Source organism: Monodelphis domestica, chromosome 2 (genome assembly GCF_027887165.1).
Source record: "Monodelphis domestica isolate mMonDom1 chromosome 2, mMonDom1.pri, whole genome shotgun sequence".
NCBI classification, from domain to species: domain Eukaryota; kingdom Metazoa; phylum Chordata; class Mammalia; order Didelphimorphia; family Didelphidae; genus Monodelphis; species Monodelphis domestica.
Genome location: NC_077228.1, coordinates 24989934 through 25014298, shown reverse-complemented (window position 1 = coordinate 25014298; position 24365 = coordinate 24989934). Strand labels below are relative to the sequence as shown.

The following is a 24365-nucleotide window of genomic DNA, read 5'->3' as shown; positions in this document are numbered from 1 at the left end:
ATCTCACGATTCACTTCTTTGGATATTCCAGGATAATCATGAAGGGCCAGATTTTTAGAGGTCCAGAGTTTTCAGATGGGTTGCAAAAAATTAATTTATCGAGGGATACCTTGGGCGAACTGGAGGAATCAGGCCTTGGTTTTTTTTTCTTTGAAATTTTCTTTTTTTAATCCATCTCTTCTGTTTTTGATATTCCTTCCCTATATAAATTTCTTACTTTTGTTTTTAAAACTTAATACCTTCCATCTTAGAATCAATACTGTATATTGGTTCTACATTAGAAGTGTGGCAAGAGCCAAGCAATAGGGGTTAAGTGACTTGCCCAGTCACCCAGCTAGGAAGTGTCTGAGGTTAGATTTGAACCCAAGACCTTTGGTCTCCAGACCTGAATCTCTGGAGCCACCTGGCTGCCCCTCTATATATCTTCATAAATGTATCTATTTATGTTTATAGATATGGAGACAGCTCAGTCTCTATTCTGATGTGTGTGTGCACATACAGGAGATACATGCGTGTAAATACACACACATTTATTCCTACATCTCTATCCTTTCATAGCAAGCTTCTCCCCAGAAGGACTCTTACTGAACTTATAGCTTGCCCCCTCTTTTACAGAGAAGGACCCTGAGGACTCAGGAAGGAAAGGACTTGCCCAAGCTCACTCTGAATCCAGCTCCCCCACTCTTTCCTATTTGGATCAAAAATAGAAGGAGGCAGATTTCACTGGCTCTGGAACGCCCAGGAGTGGAAACTCCCTCCACTAATGCAGGGCTTTGACTTAAGACTCTTAGAGAGTTGGGGTAGATCTGCCAGGCCAGGAATCTGGAGGTTCTGGGTTTAAATCTAACTGTATGCACTGCCTAGCCGTGTGACCCTGGATAAGTCACGTAATCTCCATCTATTCTTTGGTCCTAGAGTCCATATTAAGCCAGGCAGGGTTTAAAAAAAAAAAAAGACTCTAAGGGAGTCATCTGTCCTGTCACTTGACCCAGATCACACAGTAGCTGGTATCTTTGGTGGGATTTGCACTCAGGTCTTCCTAATTTCAAGGTGGGCTCTGGACCCACTCCGCCCTGACGCCTAACGATAAAGGCGAGAATAAAGAGTCAAAACTGCCATTGGCATAGCGCTATGGGGTACAAAAGATAATGTCTGCCTTGCTTGCGGATGGAGTAGACCCGAGTTCTGCTCTTCCCTGCCCCTTGTCGGGCTCAGTTTCCTTTTGTGCAAAATAGGGATAATGGGATCCAATGCTATAGAATGGCCCGTGAGGGGCTTTGCAAACTTTAAAGCGCCGTGGAAGAGCTTGCATTTAAGTACAGACTAACACAAGTTCTCCCAACAAGCCAGGTTTGCAAAGCCCTTTCCCCGCCTCCCCTGATTTGGTAATGGAGGCTCCCGGGGCCAGGAATGACGTCAGCCTGTGTCCCTGCGGGGCAGGCACACAGTAGGCGCTTACTCGGTGCTCCCAGCAGGTCCAAGATGGATCCCGAGGGTGCCCCGCCTCCCACTCGCCCGGAGCTGGGGGAATGCCTGGCGGGGGTCACGCAGGTTGCACCCAGCAGCATTGCACAAGGACCCGCCACCCTTCCAAAGTTCCCAAGCTCTCCTAGCTCGGGCTGGGGGGGCGGGCGAGCTTGGGGAGGGAAGCCCAGCCCGAGCCTCGAGCTCCACCCGAGCCCCCCTCCCCTCCCCCAGCCAGATGGTCTCGGTGCACCAGTAGCAACCTCCCGGGGACTTGAGGTGAGCGCCATGCACTCCTCCCGCCCAGAGGCGGCGGCGGGGCCTCAGTTTCCTCCGCTGTCCGAGCAGACGGCTGGAGCTTGCGCCTGGCCAGGCTGCCCGGCCTCCATGAGCTCTGGGGCACGTCGGGGCTCCCCTCCGAGGGCTCCCGGGGTGCAGGGCCCTCCACCGCTTTTGCACCCGAAAAAGGGGTTGCTGTGCAAGTGGTCTGCGGAGGCGCCGACTTGCTACAAGTGTAACGACCTAGGGCACGCGGGGCTTCCGCCGGGGCAGCAGCAGGAGCAGGGGCAGGAGGAGCCGCAGCAACAGCAGGAGGAGGAGCAGGAGCAGAAGCAAGAGCAGCAGCAGGAGCCAGAGCAACGGCAGCAGCAAGAGCGGCAGCCGCCCAGCTTGTCCGCCCCGACGGCGCCCCCGCAGCCGCTGCCCGCGCCCCCGCCCCCGCCGCCCTCCAGCCCCGGCGGCTGGGCCATGAAGACGGAGCCCCCCAAGGAGGCCCCCGGCGACAAGATGCTGCGCACCCCCAAGTGCTCGCGGTGCCGCAACCACGGCTTCCTGGTGCCCGTCAAGGGCCACGTGGGCAAGTGTCGCTGGAAGCAGTGCACCTGCGAGAAGTGCTACCTGATCACCGAGCGCCAGAAGATCATGGCGGCGCAGAAGGTGCTCAAGCGCCAGACGCACGATGGCGACGACCCCGACGAGCACCCCGGGGAGCCTCCCGCCAGCGCCGCCGCTGCTGCCGCCGCCGCCCTGGGCGCCCCGGGGCCCGCGCCTTGCGCCCGTCCGGTGCCCCTGCCTATGCCTATGCCGCTGCCAATGCCCGGGCCCGGGCCCTGCGCCGCAGCCGAAGCGGGTCCAGACACCAGGGCAGCAGCCGCCGTCTACGCCGGCGCCCGGTCCGGCCCCACGGGGCCCTATGAGCGCGGCCCGGGGAGCAATGGCGGGGGCAGCCACCTGGGAGCCTCCGAGACGGGCGCCCGGGGCTTAGACGGCTGCTGCAAGCCGGGGCCGCGACGGGCGCTGCCCATGCCCATGCCGATGCCCCTGCCGGCGCCCCCACCAACCCCGCTGCCGTCGGCTGCCGCCGCTGCCGCCGCCTCCACTTCGGCCTCCCCCAGCCCGCCCTACGCTGACTTCGGTAAGTACTCTTCCCCCCCCCCCAGTCCCGGGACCTTCTCTCGTCTAGAAAACGCTTCTCCTCCCGCTGACTGCCCGCGTGGCGTCCAGCGGCCCTCAGTTTTCCCCCGCGCTAATAAGAGGGGATCGGAGCGCCCCACCCCGGCATCCCCCAAACCGCGCTCCCTCCGGGACTCGGAACCCCCGAGGGTGGGAGAACTTCCCTAGCGAGACGCATGTGGGCAGGGTCCGTGGCTCCTCGGAGTCTCGGTTTTCGGCCCCGGAAAGAGGGGGTCGACTTAGAATCCTCTCCCCGACCCCCCCCCCCTAACTCGCACGGTTTGGGCCCCACCGCGCTCCCTCCCGGACCCAGAACCTTCCAAGGTGGAGAAATTCTTATCACGGTGAAGGCGAGTCTGCAGGTCGGTGGCGCCTCCGGGCCTCAGTTTCCCCCCGGGTAAAATAGGGCTCTTGGACGATTCCGGGCGGGTGACCCCCTATCCAGCCCCTGCGTTTTTAGAGCGGGGAAACTGTCCCGGGGCTGGAGAAAAGCAAAGGCTCGGCCAACCTAACGCTGGAGCCGTAGGGAGGGGCCGCTTGTCTATATGGTCTCACAGTCTCAGCGCGCTTCGGGCCGTTGCGTTTGAATCGTCCGCCAGTGGGGCGGGAGGGGGCCTTAAGCCTTGCACAGAGCCGGGGACCCGGCCGGAGACCGCCGGTGATTGGTCTAAGGGCGCTCAGTGAGGAGGGGGAAGTAGAGACGCTGGCCCCCCGCCCCCACCCCAATCCAGGGCCGTTTCCACCCCCTCTATGGGCCGCAATACCCCGCGAGCAGTCGGGCCGGCGCCACCCTGGCTGCTCCCTTTTCTCAGGTGCCCTAAACTGTGGGCGGAGGCGAGTTTTTCACTCTAGTGCTGGGGTCGATCCTTAAACCTGGAAGGAGGCGGGTGGGGGACTGGCCCAAGGTCTCACCCAGTGAGTGAGTAGCGCCCCCCCTGGAGGGGCCTCTTGTCCGGGCTCTTTCTTCCTGAGTGCCCTGGGGTGGCCGCAGGGAATCCGTTAGACAATTGGAGAAAGCACTGGGGGAAAGGAAACCCTCAGCGAGTAAGTTTCAGCCGCACAGGGTTCTGGGACTTTTCCGGGCTGCTCAGGGCCAGGCATTGCTGGGCCTCCAAGGCCGCAGGGAGGAAAATGCACCGCCTCCCTGTGAGTTTCCCCAGGGAGCACTGTCCTTGGACGGGTAGTGTCTCCCCTCTGGGAGCTGCTGTGGGTGACTCTGGTTTTCTATCTTCCCTCCCCCTCTGGGGGCCCCACCTTGCCTCCCTCCAGGGCACCCATCCAACATCGCCCCAGAGTGCATGGTGGGGTCTGACTACCTAGAGAGAGAACCGTCCAAAATGTACCCGGGCTATGCCAACATGTACCACTACCGCCCGTTCCCGCTGGGCATCGTCAACCAGCCCAGCTACCGCAGCTCTCCTGCTACTTCAGGGATCCCCATCCAGAGGGGCTTCCGCCATGTTCCCAGCAACCACGGAGCGGGGACCTCCTCTTCTTTGCTGGTGAGTGGGGGCTCTTCCACAGGGGAGGCCGTGCCCAGGGAGTAGCTAGAAGGTCTGCTGCAAGGTGGCAAGTTCTGCCTGGACTTTAGGGGAAATGCTTCACTTTTAGAGCTGTCCTAAGACCCCTGGACTTGACCGCTGAAGTAGTGAGTTCCCTGTTCCTAGAGTATTCAAGCCAAAAATTATTTGATTGACTTCTGAACCCCCCCCCCCACGCCTTCATTTTAGAGGAGGAAACAGGCCCAGAAAAAGAGATAGAACGACTTAATGGAAAGAACACACAGTCTGGAGTCAGGAATGAGGTTCAAATCTTACCTCTAACATTTCCTAGTGTGGCAAGAAGGGCCCCTCCAGCCTCAGTTTCCTCATCTGTAAAATGAAGACATAGGAGTAAGGCGGCGTCTGAGGCCCCTTTTGGCTCTCAGTGAGGGTCCCGGTGTCTAAGGGGGTATTAGAATGACTGTTTTTAAACCCTCACTTTCCTCTCGGAGTCAATACTGTGGATTGGTGCCAAGGCAGAAGAGCAGTGAGGGCTGGGCCATGGGGGTCAAGTGACTCGCCAAGGGTCACCCCACCGGGAAGTGTCTGAGGTCAGATTTGAACCCAGGACCTCCCGCCTCTAGGCCTGGCTCTCCTCCTCCCTTTTAAAAGAAAGGGGGGGAGCCTTTTCTGTTTGGGAAATGAAGACAAAGGACGGGTGTCCCTCAGGGAGGGGGGGGGTCTGTCCCTTGGGGGGGGGCTCCCAGCCGCGTCTCTGTTTGCGAAGATGCAGGATACCAGTGGAGACTTCAGGCAGGGCTACTACCCGCCGCTGCCTCAGTTCATCCCTCCGAGCTTTCTGCCGGGGCTCCACTACATCCCGCCTCCGCTGCCGCTGAACGTTCTCACCGACACGGCCAAAGAATCCACCGGTAAGCTCGGCGGGTGGGGGCTGGGCGAAGGGGGGGCTCCAAGCCCGGCGGGTGGGGGCTGGGCGAAGGGGGGGGCTCCAAGCCTGGCGGGCAGGGGAGGCTGGGCGAGGCCTGGGGGGGCTCCGGGTGGACTCGAGCCCCGCCTGGGCCTGTGATTCTCTTGTAGCCACCCTGACGGACGTCTCGGATGCGGGCGTGATGTGTGAGCACAGCCAGCCGTCTCCGCAGGAGCCGACCAACTAAGCCCCCAGGCTGGTCCTCGGGCACACTGGGGGGGCCCAGGGGGGCTGCAGCTGTGCCAAAGGGGTGCTGATGAGCTGGAGTGACGCGTGGGGTGACTCGGGATGGGAGCCTGGAAAACTGGGGTTCAGGGAAGGCCAGGCCGGGGACAGGAGGGGGAGGAGGGGTGCCCGCTGTGGGGAGGGAAGCTGGTCTGGCCCGGTGTCGGGGCGCCACTGGGCCAAGAATGAATTGAGTGTTTCCCCGGCAGGGCAGCGGAGAGGAGGGCTGGGCCAGCCCTTAAGTTTCCCCAAAGATTAATTGAAATCTTCGCTGGGCCCAGCTTTCCTGCTTAGGGGTTGGGGAGGGGCCGCCCGCTGCGCCTGGGCAGTGGGCGGCTCCTGGGGAGGGGGGCCGGGGCCTGGTCTCCCCTTGGGCGTCCCAATCCTAAGCCAAAGAGGAGAGAGTGGGGGGAGGGGGAGGGGAGGGGGGCGGTTCTGCATCGTTTGTATTGAGAGCATCCTGTCAGGTGAGTGTGACTCGCTTCCCTGGGGGGGCCCTTTCCAGCCTGGGCATCCCCCCCCCCTCGCGCTCTCACGGTCCGGAGCCACTGGGGGGCAGTTAAGTCACAAAAGCACAAATGTTTCTTTTTGAGGCTGTTCTAAGGCGACGTTTCTTTGGTTGAAAACTCTAATTCTGTTCCGTGTTGAGCTTTTTGCTGTTTTTCAAGGGAGGCACGTTGGTTCCGGAGCTGTGGAGAGCCCCGGCTTGACCTCCCCAAACAAAGTGAAGCTACATTCAAGCGTGCGGGCTGCCCGCTCTCCGGGGGGCCGTTTTCTCCGTTTCAATAAAACAAAAAGATGCCTTAATTTGCCCTGAGTGGAAGCTTTGTTCTTTCTTTGGGAAGCCGGTGAACCTGCTGGCACTGAAATTGGGGGGCATCACGTCTCAGGGCTTAGCATGGGGCTGCGGATCCCCCAAAGAGCCCTGGAATTGGGGTTTCCATCCTGGGCCCTTGGACAAGGCAGGTTCTGGGGCCTCCGTTTCCTCATCTCTAAAGGAATGGGGTTGGGAGGCAGCACCATAGAAAGAGAGCCAGACCTAAGGTCCTGGGTTCAAATCTAGCCTCCAACTCTAGTCATGTGACCTCGGGCAAGTTACTTAACCCCAGTCACCCAGCTCTCGCTGCTCTTCTGACTTAGAATTGATATTAAGACAAGGTACGATCACCTAACCTCTCTAGACCACAGTTTTTCTATCAATAAAATGAAAGGATTGGACTAAAGAAAAAAAGACAGGGTACAGGTTTAAAAATAATTAAATTTTTAAATTTAATAAATTAAAATAAATAAAATTTTAGTTTTATCTTTATTTTATTCCGAGAACAAATCTACACATAAGTTCTCCAAAATTAGATGATGCTTGTGGTCTCCTTCCCTTCTCCTGTAGCCGAGAAGCCATTCAGTCTGGCTTATGTACCATATTGTTCATTTTTGTAAGAGAATCATGTTATAAACCCAAATAAACGAGTGATAAATGCTGTGCTTCCAGCTGCCCTCCAGCTCCAGCAGCGCTTTCTCCGGAGATGGACGGCCTTCTTTGTCCCGAGTCCCTCAGAGAGTGGTTTTACCCTTATCTCACAGGATACTTGAAAATCACTCCTTTCAGAGTAAATAAAACTACTGAGAAACAGAAAAAGAGCCGAGTCCACATTGTTCCTGATCCTCCCGCCCGCCCCGTGGGATCGTTCCACGGCCTGCCGCTTCTGACTGTGATGCTCCCCTGGTTCTGCTTACTTCCCTTTGCATCTGTTCATGAAGGTCTTTCTGGCTTTCTGAGACCGTCCTGTTACTGCTCCTCATCTAGAGATGTGATAAAGGGTGAAAAGGTTTGCAATTTGAGAAACTGCAAAAACTGAAAAGTGCACACCTAAGTATGGTGGACAGTGGCATGTGACCAAGGGTACGAGAGTACCATCTTTTTTTATTGAAATTATTTAATTAATTAATTTAGAATTTTTTCATGGTTACAAGATTCAAGATACAGGAGTATCCCATCCCCGCCACATGCTGCAGTTTATTCAGCTGTTCCCCCTTTGTTCCAATTTCTTGCCACCCCCAAAAGCACAAGGGTCTATTTTTGTACAAACATGTTAAAAATAATTAAGATGAAAGTGAGGGGGGTTGGGCTGGCTACTCAGCTCCCCTCCACCCCAGCTCCGGCTCCTGTGACAAGCTTCCCAGGTGCCCCAGGGGGCCCGGACTGCCTCTAGAAGGGGCGAACTCTCGGATGGGGAAGGGTCCTCAGAAGCCTGGGCATCTCCAACAAGCCCCTCTCCTCCGAAGGGGTCTGGGATGCTTTGGGACCCCTCTGGTCAGGAAGTCAGCCCTGGTCTGGAGTCTGGGAGACCCCAGTTCAAATTGGTCAGTCAATGAACGTTTATGAAGCTTCTGTTAGGTGCTGGCTTCTATACTAAATAGTCCTGAGAGGGAGATGATGAGTGAATGTGATTTAGGCACACAAGTAACTGGAGAAGATCAGGAGGGGTGGGAATAGTTTCCTGTAAAAGGGGGGATTTTAGCCAGAGAGGGGAAGCATTCCAGGCACGGGGGGTGGGGGGGGATTGAAATGCCCAGAGTGGACAGATGGAGTGTTTTGTGCTTAGAGAAGCCAAATGGCCCCTGGATCAGAGCGGGACAGCTACATAGCACAGTGGCTAGAGCATCAGGCCTGACGTCGGGGTGGGACCTGGATTCAAATCTGGCCTCAGACCCTTCTTCGCTGGGTGACCCTGAGCAAGTCACTTAACCCTGTTTGCTGAACCCTGCTGTCTTAGAGTATTAGCACTCAGTGTTACTAAGACAAAGTCAAGATTAAAAAAGAAACAAACCCAGTGACCCAAAGACAAGACCCTTCTTCAGGGGCCCATGGCTTTGAAACAAGAATGTTCCTCAGTTTCCCTTTTAAATGCAGACCTGCAGAAGCCTCCAGAGGTTTGAGAGTTGGCAGAGGAATGTTCTTCATGCCTCAAGCCCCTGACGTGGGATGGTGGTCACTGAGGCAGCTTCTGTTCCTTCAGGGCTGTAGGGTTTGTACGTTACCCTGTGAAATGCTGCCGTCTTCTTATACTGCAGTTTTTAAAAACTTCCATCTCCGCATCAAGACTGAGCATTGGTTCTAAGGCAGAAGAGCAGTCAGGGCTAAGCAATGGGGGTTACTTAATTTGCCCAGGGTCACCCAGTTAGGAAGTGTCTGAGGCCAGACTTGAACCCAGGACCACCTGGACTCTGATGATTGGATGAGAGTATGAGGTTGACTTCTTGGGGCAATTCTGCTTCACTTAAATCCAATTCATACATAGGTCAAGACATCACCTTTTTGACATCATCAACAAGGAGGGATGAATATTTGTAAATATTAGCACAGCACCTGCAGGGCCCATAGAAGACCTTGGATGAGTGCTTTTTTCCTTTCTCCCGCCCACACCTTTGTCTAAGTCACAGGTAAACAGATTATGGAGCCAGCAGGTCACTGCCAAGTTCCAGCAGGGGCTGCCTTCCAAGCTGACACGAACCATTAAGACCTCTTCTTTGTCCTGATGAAGGGACCTAATTATTCTATTATTTAACCATCTTTCTCCATCATCCACAAGACAGCACAAATGACCGTCCAGTACTTTGCTAAAATATAGACAAACCAGCCCTATTTAATCCCCCCAGTCCATGAAGACACCAGCAACTTGGAATGAATTGAATCCAACCCGCTTTCTGGTCCTTTGCAGTCGCTGCTGTTGTTTCTAGGTGTTCACTCTCCATCCCTTTAGTAACATGTGTGCTCACTGCCTTCTTCCCCCATTTAGCTTCTGGATTCCCTTCTAGTTACATCCTTTTTACATACACTTACATACATTTATATGCTGAATATTTGTGCTATTGTGCCCCCATATATGGGGAATGTGTGTGCTTAGGGTTCCAATGTAAAGGGACAACTCACTGCTGCCTCACAGGATCCCTCACTTCCTTCAAGGCACCTCTTAGCCACCATCTTTTTTTTTTTGAAAATTTTTATTTAATTAATTAATTTACATTATTTTTCCATGGTTACAAGATCCATTTCTTCCCTCACCCCACCCCCACACCCCTGTAGCCAATGCACAATTCCACTGGGTTTTACTTGTGGACACCATCTTTAATACAGAAATGACTTTGATTTCCCCCAACCCTCAGCTCCTTGGGCCTTCGCTCCTGAACTCCCCAGTGTTTCTTCTACATGCATTTACATGTGAGCTTGTCGTTGCTTCTTAAAGAATGTAAGTTCCTCCTTTAATTTTCCATACCAGCACCTAGTAGGTACTTATTGACTGATTGATAATATGTTGGGTTTGCTTCCATCTGGCCCTGGTGAGCCTCTAGTCCCTGCTGCCTTTCTGCCTGAAGCATAATTATGCTTTTAAATGCACGCAATCAAATACAGGAAATTTCCAGGGAAGCCAATTATATTTCAATGCATTCTATAGAATTGATATGCAATATACTATATCTCCCTATATAATGTATGTAATGTTTATCTCCATATAGAATAATATATTTATTACATAATAATTATACACACAAATGTATGTTTATTATAAATATTTATACATGTGTATATGTGTATCTTCACTATTTTTCTATAGGAAGTTACCAATCCTTGATTACTAATACTAATCAATGTATATTGAGGAATACATGTATATAGATAGATGTCTCATCTATTATTTATATATATACTATGAGACAGCTAGGTGGCTCAATGGATAGAGCACTGGGCCTGGAGTCAGGAAGATCTGAGTTCAGATCCAGCCTTAGACACTTAATAGCTAGGTGACTCTGGGCAAGATACTTAATCTCTTTTGCCTTAATCCACTGGAGATGGAAATGGCCAACCACTCCAGTATCTTTGCCAAGAAAACTCTATGGACAGAATTGGAATGCTGTGGTGGTCCACAGGGCCACAAAGAGGCAGCCACAACTAAATGATTGAATGGGAACAGTCCATTATTTATATATATGTATGTGTATGTGTACACATATATGTTTGGGCACGTATACATATATAGAATTGCCATATGATTGGCCTCCTTGGAAGTCCTTTGGATTTGACTTTATGTATTTAGAAGCATAAAAAACCAGAGTGATACATCCTAATTCAGCGAGTTCCATTTCCCATATTTCTTTGGGATCTTACATAGATGAGCGGCCAAGGACAAAGGGCCAAGTATATGCAGTCTGTACTCAGGAGTCAAGTTCTTTGTCTACTGGCCACATATATATATATATATGTAGTTTTATATTATATACTTAATATATTACATATATTTTATATATCATTCATTAATTTATTCATGTTTGTTGGTTTATTTATTCATTCTTTTTATTTATCTATCTATTTATTCATTTGTTCATTCGTTTGTTTATTTATTTATTTATCTATCTATTTATTTATTTGTTTGTTTGTTTGTTTCTTACTTCCAGTGCTGAAGGCCTTTTTCAGAGCATTTGCTGTTTCCTGCTAAATTTGCCCTTCTAGACCCGAGCTTTTGCAGCATTGTTGCCCCTCCGTACACCATATTCTCGGGTCCCTCGCAGCGCTAACCTTCCCTATTTTCTCCCCTTTCTCCTTCTCCATTTTGTGTTCTCAGACTCCCCGCGTGCTTCCAGGACGCCCTTTCGCAGCCTCGAGATGGTCCAGGCCTTGGCTTTCCTGGGGTGGATGAGCGGGTGGGCAGCCAGGGGTGACGCCACAAAGCCTGGGCATTCCTTGAGCAGATGTGAAGCTCGCGGTTCTGTTTGTCCTCTTGCTTTATTAAGAGCAGATGGGGAGATGCTAACGTTCCGTGGTTAAGGCAGGCGTCAGCCTGAGAGTCATTATGGTGTTGGGGGACAAACTCTTTCCAGAGGGGTGTTTCGTCTTGATCTTTCTTTTTATATTATGATTGTTGTTCTTATGAGAATCAGAAAATAGCTTTTTTCTTCTTGGAAGCCAACTTGGACTTTGGAAAACTCGCGATGATGAGGGTTGTTTTTTTTCCACATTAATAGGGCAATTAGTTTTAAGCACTGATCCAGAAAAACAGGGAAACTTGAAATGGCCTCTGGACGCCATCCACCATTTGCTGGTAGATTCTCCCTCAATTTTGTTCCCTCCTTGGAGGACATAAATGTCCCTGACATGGGGCGTTCAGATATGCCTGGTTGGAAAAGTGACAACTTTGTCTTCTTGTGGGCCAGTCCCCGGGCCTCCGTTTTACCATCTTTCAAATGGGCTCATTTGACCAGGAGGTCTCCAAAGTCCCGTCCATCTCTGTCATGGCCCCTTCCGTAGATGTCCTGTGTTCTTGGCAGCCACAAAGTACAGAGAGATTTAGAATCACAGAGTTTAAAACACTCTCCTAGGCCACATGAGTGTGGTTGCTTATATAGAAGGGTGGCTAAACCAAAGGCCAAGAAATTTGGATTTCAGGTCTTATTTTACCTTTTATTTTCTATAACCTGGGCTAGAGGGGCAACATGTCATCATGGATAGAAAGCAGTTTTAGAATCAAGGAGACCCGAGTTCAAGTTCTGCTACTGAAAAATTGGCTTGTGTCTCTGGACAAGTCATCTCATCTCTCTCAGTTGGTAGAGGTAGTTTCCTGCCTGGGAATTTTCTCTGCCAAGGGAATCACAGGCACAGTTTCAAAAATGGCGTAAGTCCATTCTCCCTGGTAGGCATCATCTATGAAGTGGTCCAGATTCACTGATGAAGTTCAAACGACACTATTGTAAAGTCCCTATAATTAATCCTGGGTTGGCAGTGACTGTGTGGGAGAAGGCTAGACCAAGATAAATAAGATGGCCTCATCTTGTGTGAAGTTAGAGATCGGAACTGGAGCAGATGGAGAACAGAAGTGGTCTTCTTAGAGAGCTGCCAGTGAAGTAAGAACTGGTGGAGAGGAAGAGAAGCCCAGTGGAAGAAACCAAGACTTCTGGGCCATAAGGACAACCAGATATTTTCTCGGATCCTCATGATGTTTCAAATCTCTGCAAAACAGAAACGATGACCTGAGGATAAAACAACTTGGGTGGTCTCCTTGGTCTGGGATACCCAGAATCCAAAAGAAGATAAAAAAACTCCATGACCTAATGCCCAACTCGAACTTACTGGACAGCCCCATTCCTATTACCCACCATGCTGCCAGCAATGAAGGTGCCCCCCCCAACTCATAGGCTGACAACAAAATGAACCCTGGTCTCCCCTCTTCAGTGCCTTGGAAATCCATGCTTCAAACTGTAGAAATTGACTGAGGCCAAGAGGGCCAGTGTCTGAGCCACACTCCAAGTCCAAAAAAGCTGGGGAGGAATGGCAGGAATGGCTCCTGACGTGTATCTGGGCTCATAGTGGAGCTCCATCTCACTCCTTAGCTCCCTTCTACCCTATCCTGTCAGGTACCATAGAGACTCTCTTCCCAGACTCCAAACAGCAGAGACTTATCTAAGCCATGAAAAAAAGCAACATGACAGCATTCTGCATAGATGGGCAGAGAACTGAGGAACAGAAAGAATGGGGCAGGACACCATGGGGTGGGTATGACAGCGACGATGGTGCTGCATGGCTCTCTATGAAGCCAGAAGAGAAGAGCTCAGCATCCCATTGGGGCCAGTTCTGTTCCTCTACTGTCACCAAAATGGGCAGGAACCTAGGCAGGTGAACTGTGAATTGCTCAGCACTGGAGGAGACTGAGATGCTTTGGGATCCAGCCCACAGGGAAACCATGTGCCAGAAGGGAGGGAATCAAAAAGTGAACAATAGGACAAAATAAAGGAAAATCAGACTGAGCTTATCCAAGATGTCAGGAGGATAAAAACTCAAAAACCTTAAACCGAAGCAGACAAATTAACAAGGGAAACATTGAGAGTTGGAGGAAATATGGCCTTTAGATCTGGTAAATGAGTTCAGGCATCTATGAATAAATTACTGCAAAACAAAGGGAAATGATCTAAGACTTGATCAGACAAACAGAAGACTTTGTGAAATTTGAGAAGAAATGGAACTACAATATGTGGTTCCTAGCTGGCTTAAAAAAGAAATGAGAATTATTAGAATAGAACTGCTGGCCTACACAGGAGAAATAATGGGCACAGAAAAACTAGAATCTATAATGGCAAATCTCTCCACAGAAATGAGAGAAGATAAATGATTAGGTATTAAAATACAGAAAAGTAAAGAATAATCTGGAAGATCCCTAAAAACCAACAAGATTAAAAGAATGCATGCCCTCTCTTCAAGTAAAACATTTTGACTTCAAAGACAAAATTTTTAGAGCCAATTTAAGGATTATAAATCTCTCCCCAAAAAAGAGAACTCAAAAAACCTGAATGTTATAATGCAAAAAATAATACAAGAAAACTGCTCAGGACTTCTGAATATAGAAAATAAAATGCCAATCAAAGGAATTCATAGATCACCTACAGAAAACACACACACACACACACACACACACACGCGCGCGCGCGCGCGCGCGCCACTAAGAATTCAAACTCTAAGATATATAGTGATTACATTTAATAATTCAATTCAGAAACAAAAAAAAAACTTCTGTAAGCAATCAGAAGAAAGATCTTCAAATACAATGGAAAGGAAATTAGAAGACTATTCTGCACCCACCAGAAATTACAGGAGAGAATGGAAGAATGTTCTGAAAAGCAATGGAACTTAGAATGCAGTCCAAAGTGATCTGTTTTGCAAATTTGAACTTAACCATAAATGAAAAAAAAAAGGATGAATATTCAATAATAAAGAAGCATTCAAAACAGTCTTAGGGGGGGAAAAAAGACCCAAAGATATTACTTGCTCTTTAAACATACCAGACAACAGAAATTCAGGAAGGGTAAAAGAATGCATGCGGTACAGACAAAAATAGCAAGAGTAAGAGCAGAAAGACAAGTAAGTGATTTCTTTCTAATGTACACAAGGTGAAAGCAGAAGTAAGGTGGACATAACAGGGAAGAGGTAGGCCATGGACACTATGGGCAGAACCCTGTGACTTGTTGCCTATAGATGAGTCCATTTTGGTTTGCTTTGCCTTCTTTTGAGTGGATGGGGAGGTACTAAATTTCAGAATGGGAGAGTGAATGGAAGTGAGGAAAGAAGAAAGAGGCTGGGGGATGACTATGTGATGTGACCTAGTCAAGCAATGATGGGAAGGTGACTCTTGTGATCTCTCAGGAAGAGGACAGCCTATAGTGGAGAAAAAGATAGAGGAAGGGAATGGAAAGGAGAAGAAAAAATGGGAGGCCTTGTTTTGGTGGTGGTTACAGTGCCACTTAGGAATGCTTCTGCAGTTGAACAGAGATGTTCTGTGAAGGGAGATGGGGACCCTGGACCAGAAGTTGACTGATGGGATTTGGTGCTTGGAGACTTTACTCATCATGCCTTGGGAAATGGGAGTTTGAATTTATTGAGGGGAAATTGTTCCATTCTGAGGCAATAACCAGTGATAGGGCATAGATCAGAGGTAGGCTGCATAATCAGAGATGTAGTAAAGGTCCTGCCAGGAGCAGTGTCCTCTCTACTGCCCACAGAAATCAGACTTGTTCTGGGAGGGAGGCACAATGGAAAAGGGAGGCCAGGAGGATAAACTCTACAAGGCAGTGAAATAAAAATTAAATACAGTACCATTTAGAAAATGCCAAACATAAGTCATTTAATTTTAGTTTTTTCAGAAAATTTTTAGTTCTATTTCTTCCCTTTTGTTAGTCTTTTTGTTAGACTGAACTGAAAATGAAGGACATTGACATTCACCAACACTATTGTATTATTATCTATGCTTTTGTAACTCATTTAATTTTTAAAAAACTTTTTAACTTTAGAAACTGTGTAGAGGGGAGAGCCTAGCATGAGTACCTCAGAAAGTTTGATTCCATAAGGAATGCAGAGAATAGAGAGCAACTAGATATGTAAAACGTCCGTGTTTCAAAAAGTGAAGATTAAACAGAAAGAGAGGACAGATAATAAAGAGAGTGATGGAGAATTTTCTTTAGAAAGGGGTACATAAAACTAAATTTAAAAATTTTAAAACTAATGAATAGAACAAGTTAAAGAAAAGAGAAAGGGAGTTTCTACTTTGGATCATTAAATAACCAGATAAAATCAAGAAAGGAAAAAGAATTAATAGTCAAAACTCCAAAGGGAGAGGACTAGCAAGTAGAAAGGATGTAGAATTTAGCAATAAGGGGAAAAGACTCAATGGAAATATGACCACATTAAAAACAAAATAAGCTGAAGCTGAAGCAAGTAAAATATCGTGTTTACAGAGGAAGAGTGAAAATAATAATTTTTAAAGATATTAGAAACAAAAGGAGAAAAATAGAAATTTACTTTTCTTTTAAAAGTTTTAAAAATCTTTAAAAGTGAATGGGGGAGAGGAGCTGGGTAGCTCAGTGGATTGAGAGCTAGGCCTAGAGACAGGAGGTCCTAGGTTCAAATTTGGCATCAGATACTTCCTATCTGTGTGGCCCTGGGCAAGTCACTTAACCCTCAGTGCCTAGCCCTTACCACTCTTCTGCCTTAGAACCAATATGTAGTATTGATTCTAAAACAGAAGGTAAGTGTTAAAAAAAGGTGAATGGGCTAAAAAATCCAATGAGATTAAAAAAGTGAAAATAATTGGATAAGAAAACAAACCCCAAAGTGTGTTGCTTAAAAGAAGCACATTTTAAAATAAAAGCATACCTATAATAAATGTGAGTGGCTGGGCAAAAAATTTACAAGGCATTGAATAAATCCAAAAAAACAGGAGTTGTAATTATACTGGCAAAGAATGAACAAACGTTCAAGGAAGCAGTCAAGGTTAAACAAGGAAATGATGTTATATTCCATGGAACCATGAACAAGAAACCAATATTAAATATTAAAATCAAACTTATATGCTCCTAATACCTTAGCATCTAAATTCATAAAATAAACATTAAATGAGCTACAAGAACATAGATAATACAGTAGTGTCAGGATATGTCACTGTTCCTCTCTCATTTTTGGATCAGTCTAATAAAAAGACAAACAAAAATAGAACTAAACACATTGCTGGAAAAACTAAAACTAAATGACTTATGGTAATCTAAATGATATTGTAAAATAATTCATATATTTCTTTTTTTCTTCAGCTGAAGCATCATAGATTCTGCTCCAGCCCCTTGTTTTTACTCTGTGTATGCCTCTGTTTCAAGTGTGACCCTTCTAAACAACACGTTGTTGGATTCTTGTGTCTAATTCATTCTGCTATCCTTTTTCCATTTTATGAGTGAGTTCATCCCATTCACATTCACAGTTGTGATTGTTAACGGTGTATTTCTCTTCATCCTTTTTCTTTTCTATTTATCCTCCTTTTTTACCTTGCCCTTAAATTTTTTTACCTTAAATTTTTTACCTTAAAATTTAAATTTAATTAAAATAAATTAAAATTAAATAAATAATATTAATTAATTAATTAAAATTAAAATTACCTTTACCTTAAAATTCTGTTTTGCTTTTGACCACTGCCTCTCTTAATCTACCCTCCCTCATAAACCCTTCTTATACCTCTTAACTCTCTCTCTTTCTACTTCCCTGTAGAGTAAGATGAATTTCTGTACCCATCTATGTATCTCTGTGTATGTGAATTCTATATAATGTATATAAATATATGTAAATATTCTCTCTCTCTCTCTCTCTCTCTCTCTCTCTCTCTCTCTCTCTCTCTCTCTCTCTCTCTCTCTCATCTTCCCTCTTTGAATCAGTTGAGATGAGAGTGAGATACATTTCCTACCTCCCACCATTTCCCCAACCAATGCAAATTTTATCTGCAAAAAAATACCTTTATTGAGTACTTTTTAAATGCAAATAATTTTCCCTGTTTTCCTCTCCTTTTCTCCTTCTCCCAGTTCATTCCTCTTTCTTATCCTTTTATTCTTCTCTTAAGGTCATCCCAACATAATAAACTCACACTCATACCCTCTCTCTAAGTAGTCTCATACTAACTGCCTTAATGATGATAAAATTCTGAAGAAGTTATATGTATCATCTTTCCATATGTTAAGGTAAAGAGTTTATAAATCATTATGATTCATCATTCATACTTACTTTTTCATGCTTCTCTTGAGAGATATTTGAATATAAATTTTCTATTAGCTCTGGGTTTTTCAACAGGAATGTTTAAAAGTCTTCTATTTTATTGAACATCCCTTTTTCTTTTGTGAAGTTTACTCAGGTTTTCCAAGAAGGTTATTTTTGGTTGTAATTGCAGTTCTTTTGTCTTACAGAATATGATATTCTCAGTCTTTTTTTTTCCCCTTTACAGTAGGGCTGCTGCTGAATCTTGTCTAATGGCTGTAGCTCCAGGATATTTGCATTATTTCTTTCTGGCTGCTTGCAACATTTTTTTCTTGATCTTCGAAACCTAGAATTTAGTTACAATATTCCTGGGAGTTTTCTTTTTGGGAATTCTTTTCAGAGATGATTGGAGGATTCTTTCAACTTCTTTTTTGGCTTCTTGTTCTAATATATCTAGGAGGTTTTCAGTATCTTGAAACACAGTGTCTAGGTTTCTTTTTTGATCATAGCTTTCAGTTGATCTAATAATTCTTAAATTATCTCTCCCTGATTTATTTTCCAAGCAAGTTATTTTTCCCCATGAAATATTTTATATTTTCTTCTATTTTTCAGCCTTTTGACTTGGTTTTATTGCTTCTTTTATTTTTAATCTTTACCTTTCATTTTACTGTCAATTCCAAGGCAGAAGAATGAAAAGGACTAGGCAATTGGGGCAAAGTGATTTGCCCAGGGACACATAGCTAGAAGTGTCTGAGGCCAGAGTTGAACCCAGGTCCTCCCAACTCTAGGTCTGGCACTCTATCCCCTCTGTTACCTAAGTGCCCCAGTTTTATATTATTTCTTTTTTTTTAATTTTTATTTAATTAGTCAATTTAGAACATTTTTTCCTTGGTTACAAGAATCATATTATTTCCCTCCCCTCCCCCCACCCCTTCCTGTAGCCAATGAGCAATTGCACTGGGTTTTACATGTGTCCTTGATCAAAACCTATTTCCATGTTATTGATGTTTGCACTCGGGTGATCATTTACAGCCTACATCCCCAGCCATATCCCATAGAACCATGTGATCAAGCAGTTGTTTTCTTCTGTGTTTCTACTCCCACAGTTCTTTCTCTGGATGTGCATAGCTTCTTTCTCATAAGTCTCTCTGAATTGTTCTGGATCATTGCATTGCTGCTAGTAAAGAAGTCCATTACATTAGATTGCACCACAGTGTATCCGTCTCTGTGTACAATGTTCTCCTGCTTCTGATCCTTTCACTCTGCATCACTTCCTGGAGGTTGTTCCAGTTCACATGGAATCCCTCCAGTTCATTATTCCTTTGAGCACAATAGTATTCCATCATCAACATATACCACAAAACCTTTTAAATTTAATGTAATTAAAATTATTTATTTTACATTTTGAGACTCTTTCTAAGTCTTGCTTGGTTTTAAAATCTTTCCTTTCCCAAAGGTCTGACATGTATACTATTCTGTGTTCACCTAATTTACTTATAGTTCCCATATATACTTATATATTCAAGTCATTCACACATTCTGAATTTATCTTGGGTAGGGTGTGAGGTGTTGATCCAAACCTAATCTCTCCCACACCGTCTTCCAATTTTCCCAGCAATTTTTATCAAATAGTGGATTTTTGTTCCAAAAGCTGGGATCTTTGGACTTGTCATAGACTGTCTTGCTGAGATCACTTACCCCAAGTCTATTCCACTGATCCTCCTTTCTGTCTCTTAGCCAGTACCAAATTGTTTTGATGATCGCTGCTTTGTAATATAGTTTGAGATCTGGGACTGCAAGGCCCCCTTCCTTTGTATTTTTTTTTTCATGATTTCTCTGGATATCCTTGATCTTTTGTTCTTCCAAATGAACTTAATTATGGTTTTTTCTAATTCAGTAAAAAAGTTTTTTGGTAGTTCGATGGGTATGGCACTAAATAAGTAAATAAGTTTGGGTAGGATTGTTAGTTTTATTATGTAAGCTCATCCTGCCCATGAGTAATTAATATTTTTCCAATTATTTAAATCTAGTTTTATTTGTGTGGAGAGTGTTTTGTAGTTGTGTTCATATAGTTCCTGTGTTTCTCTCGGCAGATAGATTCCTAAGTATTTTATTTTGTCTAGGGTGATTTTGAATGGAACTTCTCTTTCTAATTCTTGCTGTTGAGATCTGTTGGAGATATATAGAAATGCTGATGATTTATTTTGTATCTTGCAACTTTGCTGAAGTTGTTGATTATTTTCACTAGCTTTTTAGTTGATTCTCTAGGATTCTTTAAGACCATCATATCATCTACAAAGAGTGATAGCTTGGTCTCCTCATTACCTATTTTAATACCTTACATTTCTTTTCCTTCTCTAATTTCTACTGCTAGTGTTTCTAGTACAAATTTAAATAATAGAGGTGATAATGGGCATCCTTGTTTCACTCCTGATCTTATTGGGAAGGCTTCAAGTTTATCCCCATTGCAGATGATGTTTGCTGATGGCTTTAGATATATAGTGTTTATTATTTTTAGGAAAGGCCCTTCTATTCCTATTCTTTCTGGTGTTTTCAATAGTAATGAGTGTTGTATTTTGTCAAAGGTTTTTTCTCCATCTATTGAGATAATCATGTGATATTTGTTGGTTTGCTTGTTAATATGGTCAATTATGTGCATGGTTTTCCTAATATTGAACCATCTTTGCATTCCTGGTATGAATCCTACCTGGACATAATAGATAACCTTCATGATCAATTGCTAGAGTCTTTTTGCTAGTAGTCTACTTAAGATTTTTTGCATCTGTGTTCATTAGGGAGATTGGTCTGTAGTTTTCTTTCTCTGTTTTTGACCTGCCTAGTTTGGGGATCAGTACCATATTTGTGTCATAAAAGGAATTTGGTAGAACTCCTTCTTTGCTTATTCTGTCAAACAGTTTATATAATATTGAGATTGGTTGTTCTTTGAATGTTTGATATAATTCATTTGTGAATCCATCTGGTCCTGGGGATTTTTTCTTAGGGAGTTCTTTGATGGCTTGTTCAATTTCTTTTTCTGATATGGGGTTATTTAGGTATTCTACTTCTTCTGTTAATCTAGGCAATTTATATTTTTGTAAATATTCATCCATATCACCTAGATTGCCATGTTTATTGCCATATAATTGGGCATAATAGTTTTTAATGATTGCCTTAATTTCCTCTCATTAGAGGTGAGGTCTCCCTTTTCATCTTTGATATTGTTAATTTGATTTTCTTCTTTCCTTTTTTAAATTAGATTGACCAGTTCTTTGTCTATTTTATTTATTTTTTCAACTATCAGCTTCTACTCTTATTGCTTTGACTTTTGATTTTATTAATTTCTCCTTTAATTTTTAGGATCTCCAATTTAGTTTTCATCTGAGGATTTTTAATTTGTTCACTTTGTTTCTTGAATTGTATTGTGAGTTCTTCCAAAGCCTGTGTCCAATTCGCTGGAGTTTCTGTGTTTTGGCTTGGCATTCCTTGATCCTCCTCTGTTTCATTTGCTTTGTTCCTTGCCTGGATAGAATCTGTCAATTGTAATTTCTTTTTTCTTTTTCTGTTGTTTACTCATATTTCCCCCTTCTTTCCCTGCCTGTAGTTGCCTGTAGTCTTGCTCCTCTCATTATGTGCTGGATCTGTGGGTTTGGGCTGTTCTGTCCTGAAGGGGCTTCTTCTCTGTTCTGCTGTTTGATCAGTTAGTCAGATCTTCCCTGGCTGAGAGCAGAACCTGAAAAGGAGTTAGGCTTCCCACCCTATTGTCAAGGTTATTTTCTGTAGTTTGTTGCAGCTTTTGCCTTTGGGGCTTAGTCCTCAAGGCTCTTGGGTCAGTCTGTGGGGGAGGGGTGTTGGAGTTTGAGCTTCCTTGCCCTCTGAAGGCTTCTTGTCTGCCCTATTGATGAGATTGAGCCAGGATGGCAGAGTTGATCTGCAAAACTGGATGTGCCCTGAAGCCAAAACCTCCAGAAAGGGAGAGGGGGCAAGATGAAACATCTTGACTGTGACTGGGCTGCCTCCTCTCCACTTCTACTCCAGCTGCCTCTAAGTCACCTGTGTTCCACTCCTTAAGCCTGGCATAGCTTTGCTGGCAAGGTACTCCCTCCAGATTAGCACCCTTGCCAGAGATTCCAGCCACTGCTGGAGGCTCAGCGCTGTAGGTGGTGGTGGTGGTGGTGGGGTTCCTGGGATCTTCCTTCTTCCTTCCCCTTAAACCCGTGTGTTCTAGAGTTCAGGCTTTTTGGGGGTGTAACTTTTAAGTTGGGTCCAGGAAGAGGGTTCCCTACCTCTGTCCTGTTGTTAGATTTGGTTTTCAGTCCTCTCAAAGCATTGTGTTTTTTATTGGTGAGGAAGGATTTATGGAGGTCTGAGCTATTGCTGTCTCTAAGCCACCATCTTGACTCTGCCCCTCTCAACACTATATTATTTCTTAATGTCTTATGGAGTCATTAGTTTCCATTTGGCCAATTCTAATTTTTAATGAGTTATTTACTTTAATTAAATTTTATATCATTTTTACCATTTGGTTAATTCTGATTGTAAAGGGATTACTTTCTTCAATATTTTTATGCCTCTTTTACAAAGATGTCAATTCTCATTTCATATTTTTATTGCATTGCTCTTGTTTCTTTTTCCAAAGTTCCCCCTACTGTTCTTATTTGATTTTTAAAACATTTTTATTTTGCTCTTATTTTTTAAAAATCTTTAGTTCTTCCAGGAATTCTTGTTGGACTTGTGTCCAGTCTGCATTTTTTCCCTTTGAGGCTTTGTTTGTAGATGTTTTCATATCATTGTCTTCCTTTGAGTTTGTATCTCTTTCACCATAGAAGATTTTTATGGTTAGGTTCTTTTGTTACTTCTGTTTGCTCATTTTTCCAGCCAATTTTTAAACTTTGGATTTTATGTTGGAGCTTGGAATCTCTGTCTGAGCAGGTACTCAGTCCCTTCCCCCTCCCTGTTACTGCTGTGGCTATTGCCTCTCCCTGCTATGATCCACACCTGCTGCCATTTCCATTGTAGTGTGCTCCTGGCCAGCCTCCATCTCAGGAGTTAGAAAAATCACTCTGAGTTATAAAAATGATTCACAGTAACTTTTTATTAGCTATTCCACTCAGAATTTGGTTTGATACACTTTTACAAATTGTTTAGAGCTATGTTGGGGCAGCTAGAAAGCACAGTGGATAGGACAGAGCTCTGGGCCTGGAGTTAGGAAGACATCTTCCTGAATTCAAATCCTGCTTCAGATGCTAGCGTGTGACCCGGGGCAAGTCACTTAACCCTGTTGGCCTCAATTTTTTCATCTGTAAAGTGAGCTGGAGAAGGAAATGGCAAACCATTCAAGTATCTTTGCCAAGAAAACCCCAAATGGAGTCACAAAGAGTTCAACACAACTGAAAAAGACTCAACAACAATTACAGCAGGTTCATTGTGAATGGAGAGAGTCTGCCCAGCATATCCCAAAGTGTTTTTGACCTCTTGGGATGTGTCAGATGGCCTGTTTGAGGGCTTTGTGTTTCATCGTTTGTTCAGAGACTCTTGAATCTCAAGCATTTTCTGCAACGAGGGAAATAAAGGCTATTGTATAGCCAATATCCTTCCACTGAGTGTCTGGTTAAATGGCAGGCACAGGAATGGGAGATTCTGTCACCCTCTTTGGGAGAAACCTCAACACGAGCCACACCTAAAATTTATTTGGAAAATTTCCCTGGGGTTGTGCTCCAGAGTGATGGCTGGAGCCAAAGAGAGATGTTGGCTATTTTTAATTATTATTTTTAAGGTTTTATTTAATTAACTTAGAATATTTTTCCATGGTTACAAGATTCATGCTCTTTCCCTGTCCTCCCCCAGCCCACCCTCCTGTAGCCCTCGCAGAATTCCTCTGGATTTTACTAGAGAGATGCTGATTCTTGAGCCAGCCCTTCCGAATGGACTTGTCTGCATGAGCTCAAAGTCTTGAGGAATCTTGGCTCGCTTAAAGCTAGGTACGAAGACCCCTTTGGTCTTTCCTTGTTGAGGCTCCTTTAATGGATTCTCCTGCAGAAGAATTACCAAGCTCCCTACTGTCCTATTTACCTTCTTCTACACTATGGCGATGGTTTGCTGGTTGGTATCTCACTCCACGCCATCTTCCATTCAGCTACCAAAGTGGTTTTCCAAAGGCTCTGGTCTAACCACGTCACCCATATTTAATAAACTCTTAGAGTTCCCTCTTTTACTTCCAGGTTCAAATACAAAATCCTCTGTTTGGAGTTCAAAGTCTTCTAGTCTTCTTATGTTGTCTCTGCCCCCACCCCAACTCCTCGATCCAATGATGCTGACCTCTTGGCCATTGCTCACCAAGACTCTCCATCTCTGGGCACTTTCTTTGACTGGCCCTCATACCCAGAAAGCTCTCTCATCTCATTGCTTCCTGCCTTCCTCTCTAAAATTGTACCTTGCACAGGAAGCCCTTCCCTCTCTTAATTCTACTGATTTCCCCTCTTAATTATTTTTCATTTCTCCCCCCCCCCCCATTAGACTATGACCACCTTGAGGGTAGGGATTGAGTTTGCCTTTTGGGACATTGCCAGTGCTTTATACAGTGCCAGGCACAAAGGAGGAGTTCGTTTAAAAATGCTTATTGAGGGGGGCAGCTGGGTAGCTCAGTGGATTAAGAGCCAGTCCTAGAGACGAGAGGTCCTAGGTTCAAATCTGGCCTCAGCCACTTCCTAGC

General features: G+C 45.3%; 1 protein-coding gene across 1 annotated transcript; it reads left to right on the top strand.

Annotated features, from left to right (window-relative positions):
* Positions 1–1722: 1722 nt before the first annotated feature.
* Positions 1723–5712, top strand: DMRTB1 (DMRT like family B with proline rich C-terminal 1). Its single transcript, XM_056815103.1, has 4 exons — positions 1723–2878; positions 4186–4418; positions 5185–5329; positions 5496–5712. Exons 1-4 carry the CDS (start codon positions 1753–1755, stop codon positions 5570–5572), a joined length of 1581 nt encoding a protein of 526 aa, XP_056671081.1. The 5' UTR covers positions 1723–1752; the 3' UTR covers positions 5573–5712.
* Positions 5713–24365: the final 18653 nt, after the last annotated feature.

Coding starts and splice junctions, on each gene's coding strand:
- DMRTB1 (XM_056815103.1), top strand. CDS start 1,753: ATGCACTCCTCCCGCCCAGAGGCGGCGGCGGGGCCTCAGTTTCCTCCG. Junction 2,879..4,185: donor CCCGCCCTACGCTGACTTCG/GTAAGTACTCTT, acceptor GCCTCCCTCCAG/GGCACCCATCCAACATCGCC. Junction 4,419..5,184: donor GGACCTCCTCTTCTTTGCTG/GTGAGTGGGGGC, acceptor CTGTTTGCGAAG/ATGCAGGATACCAGTGGAGA.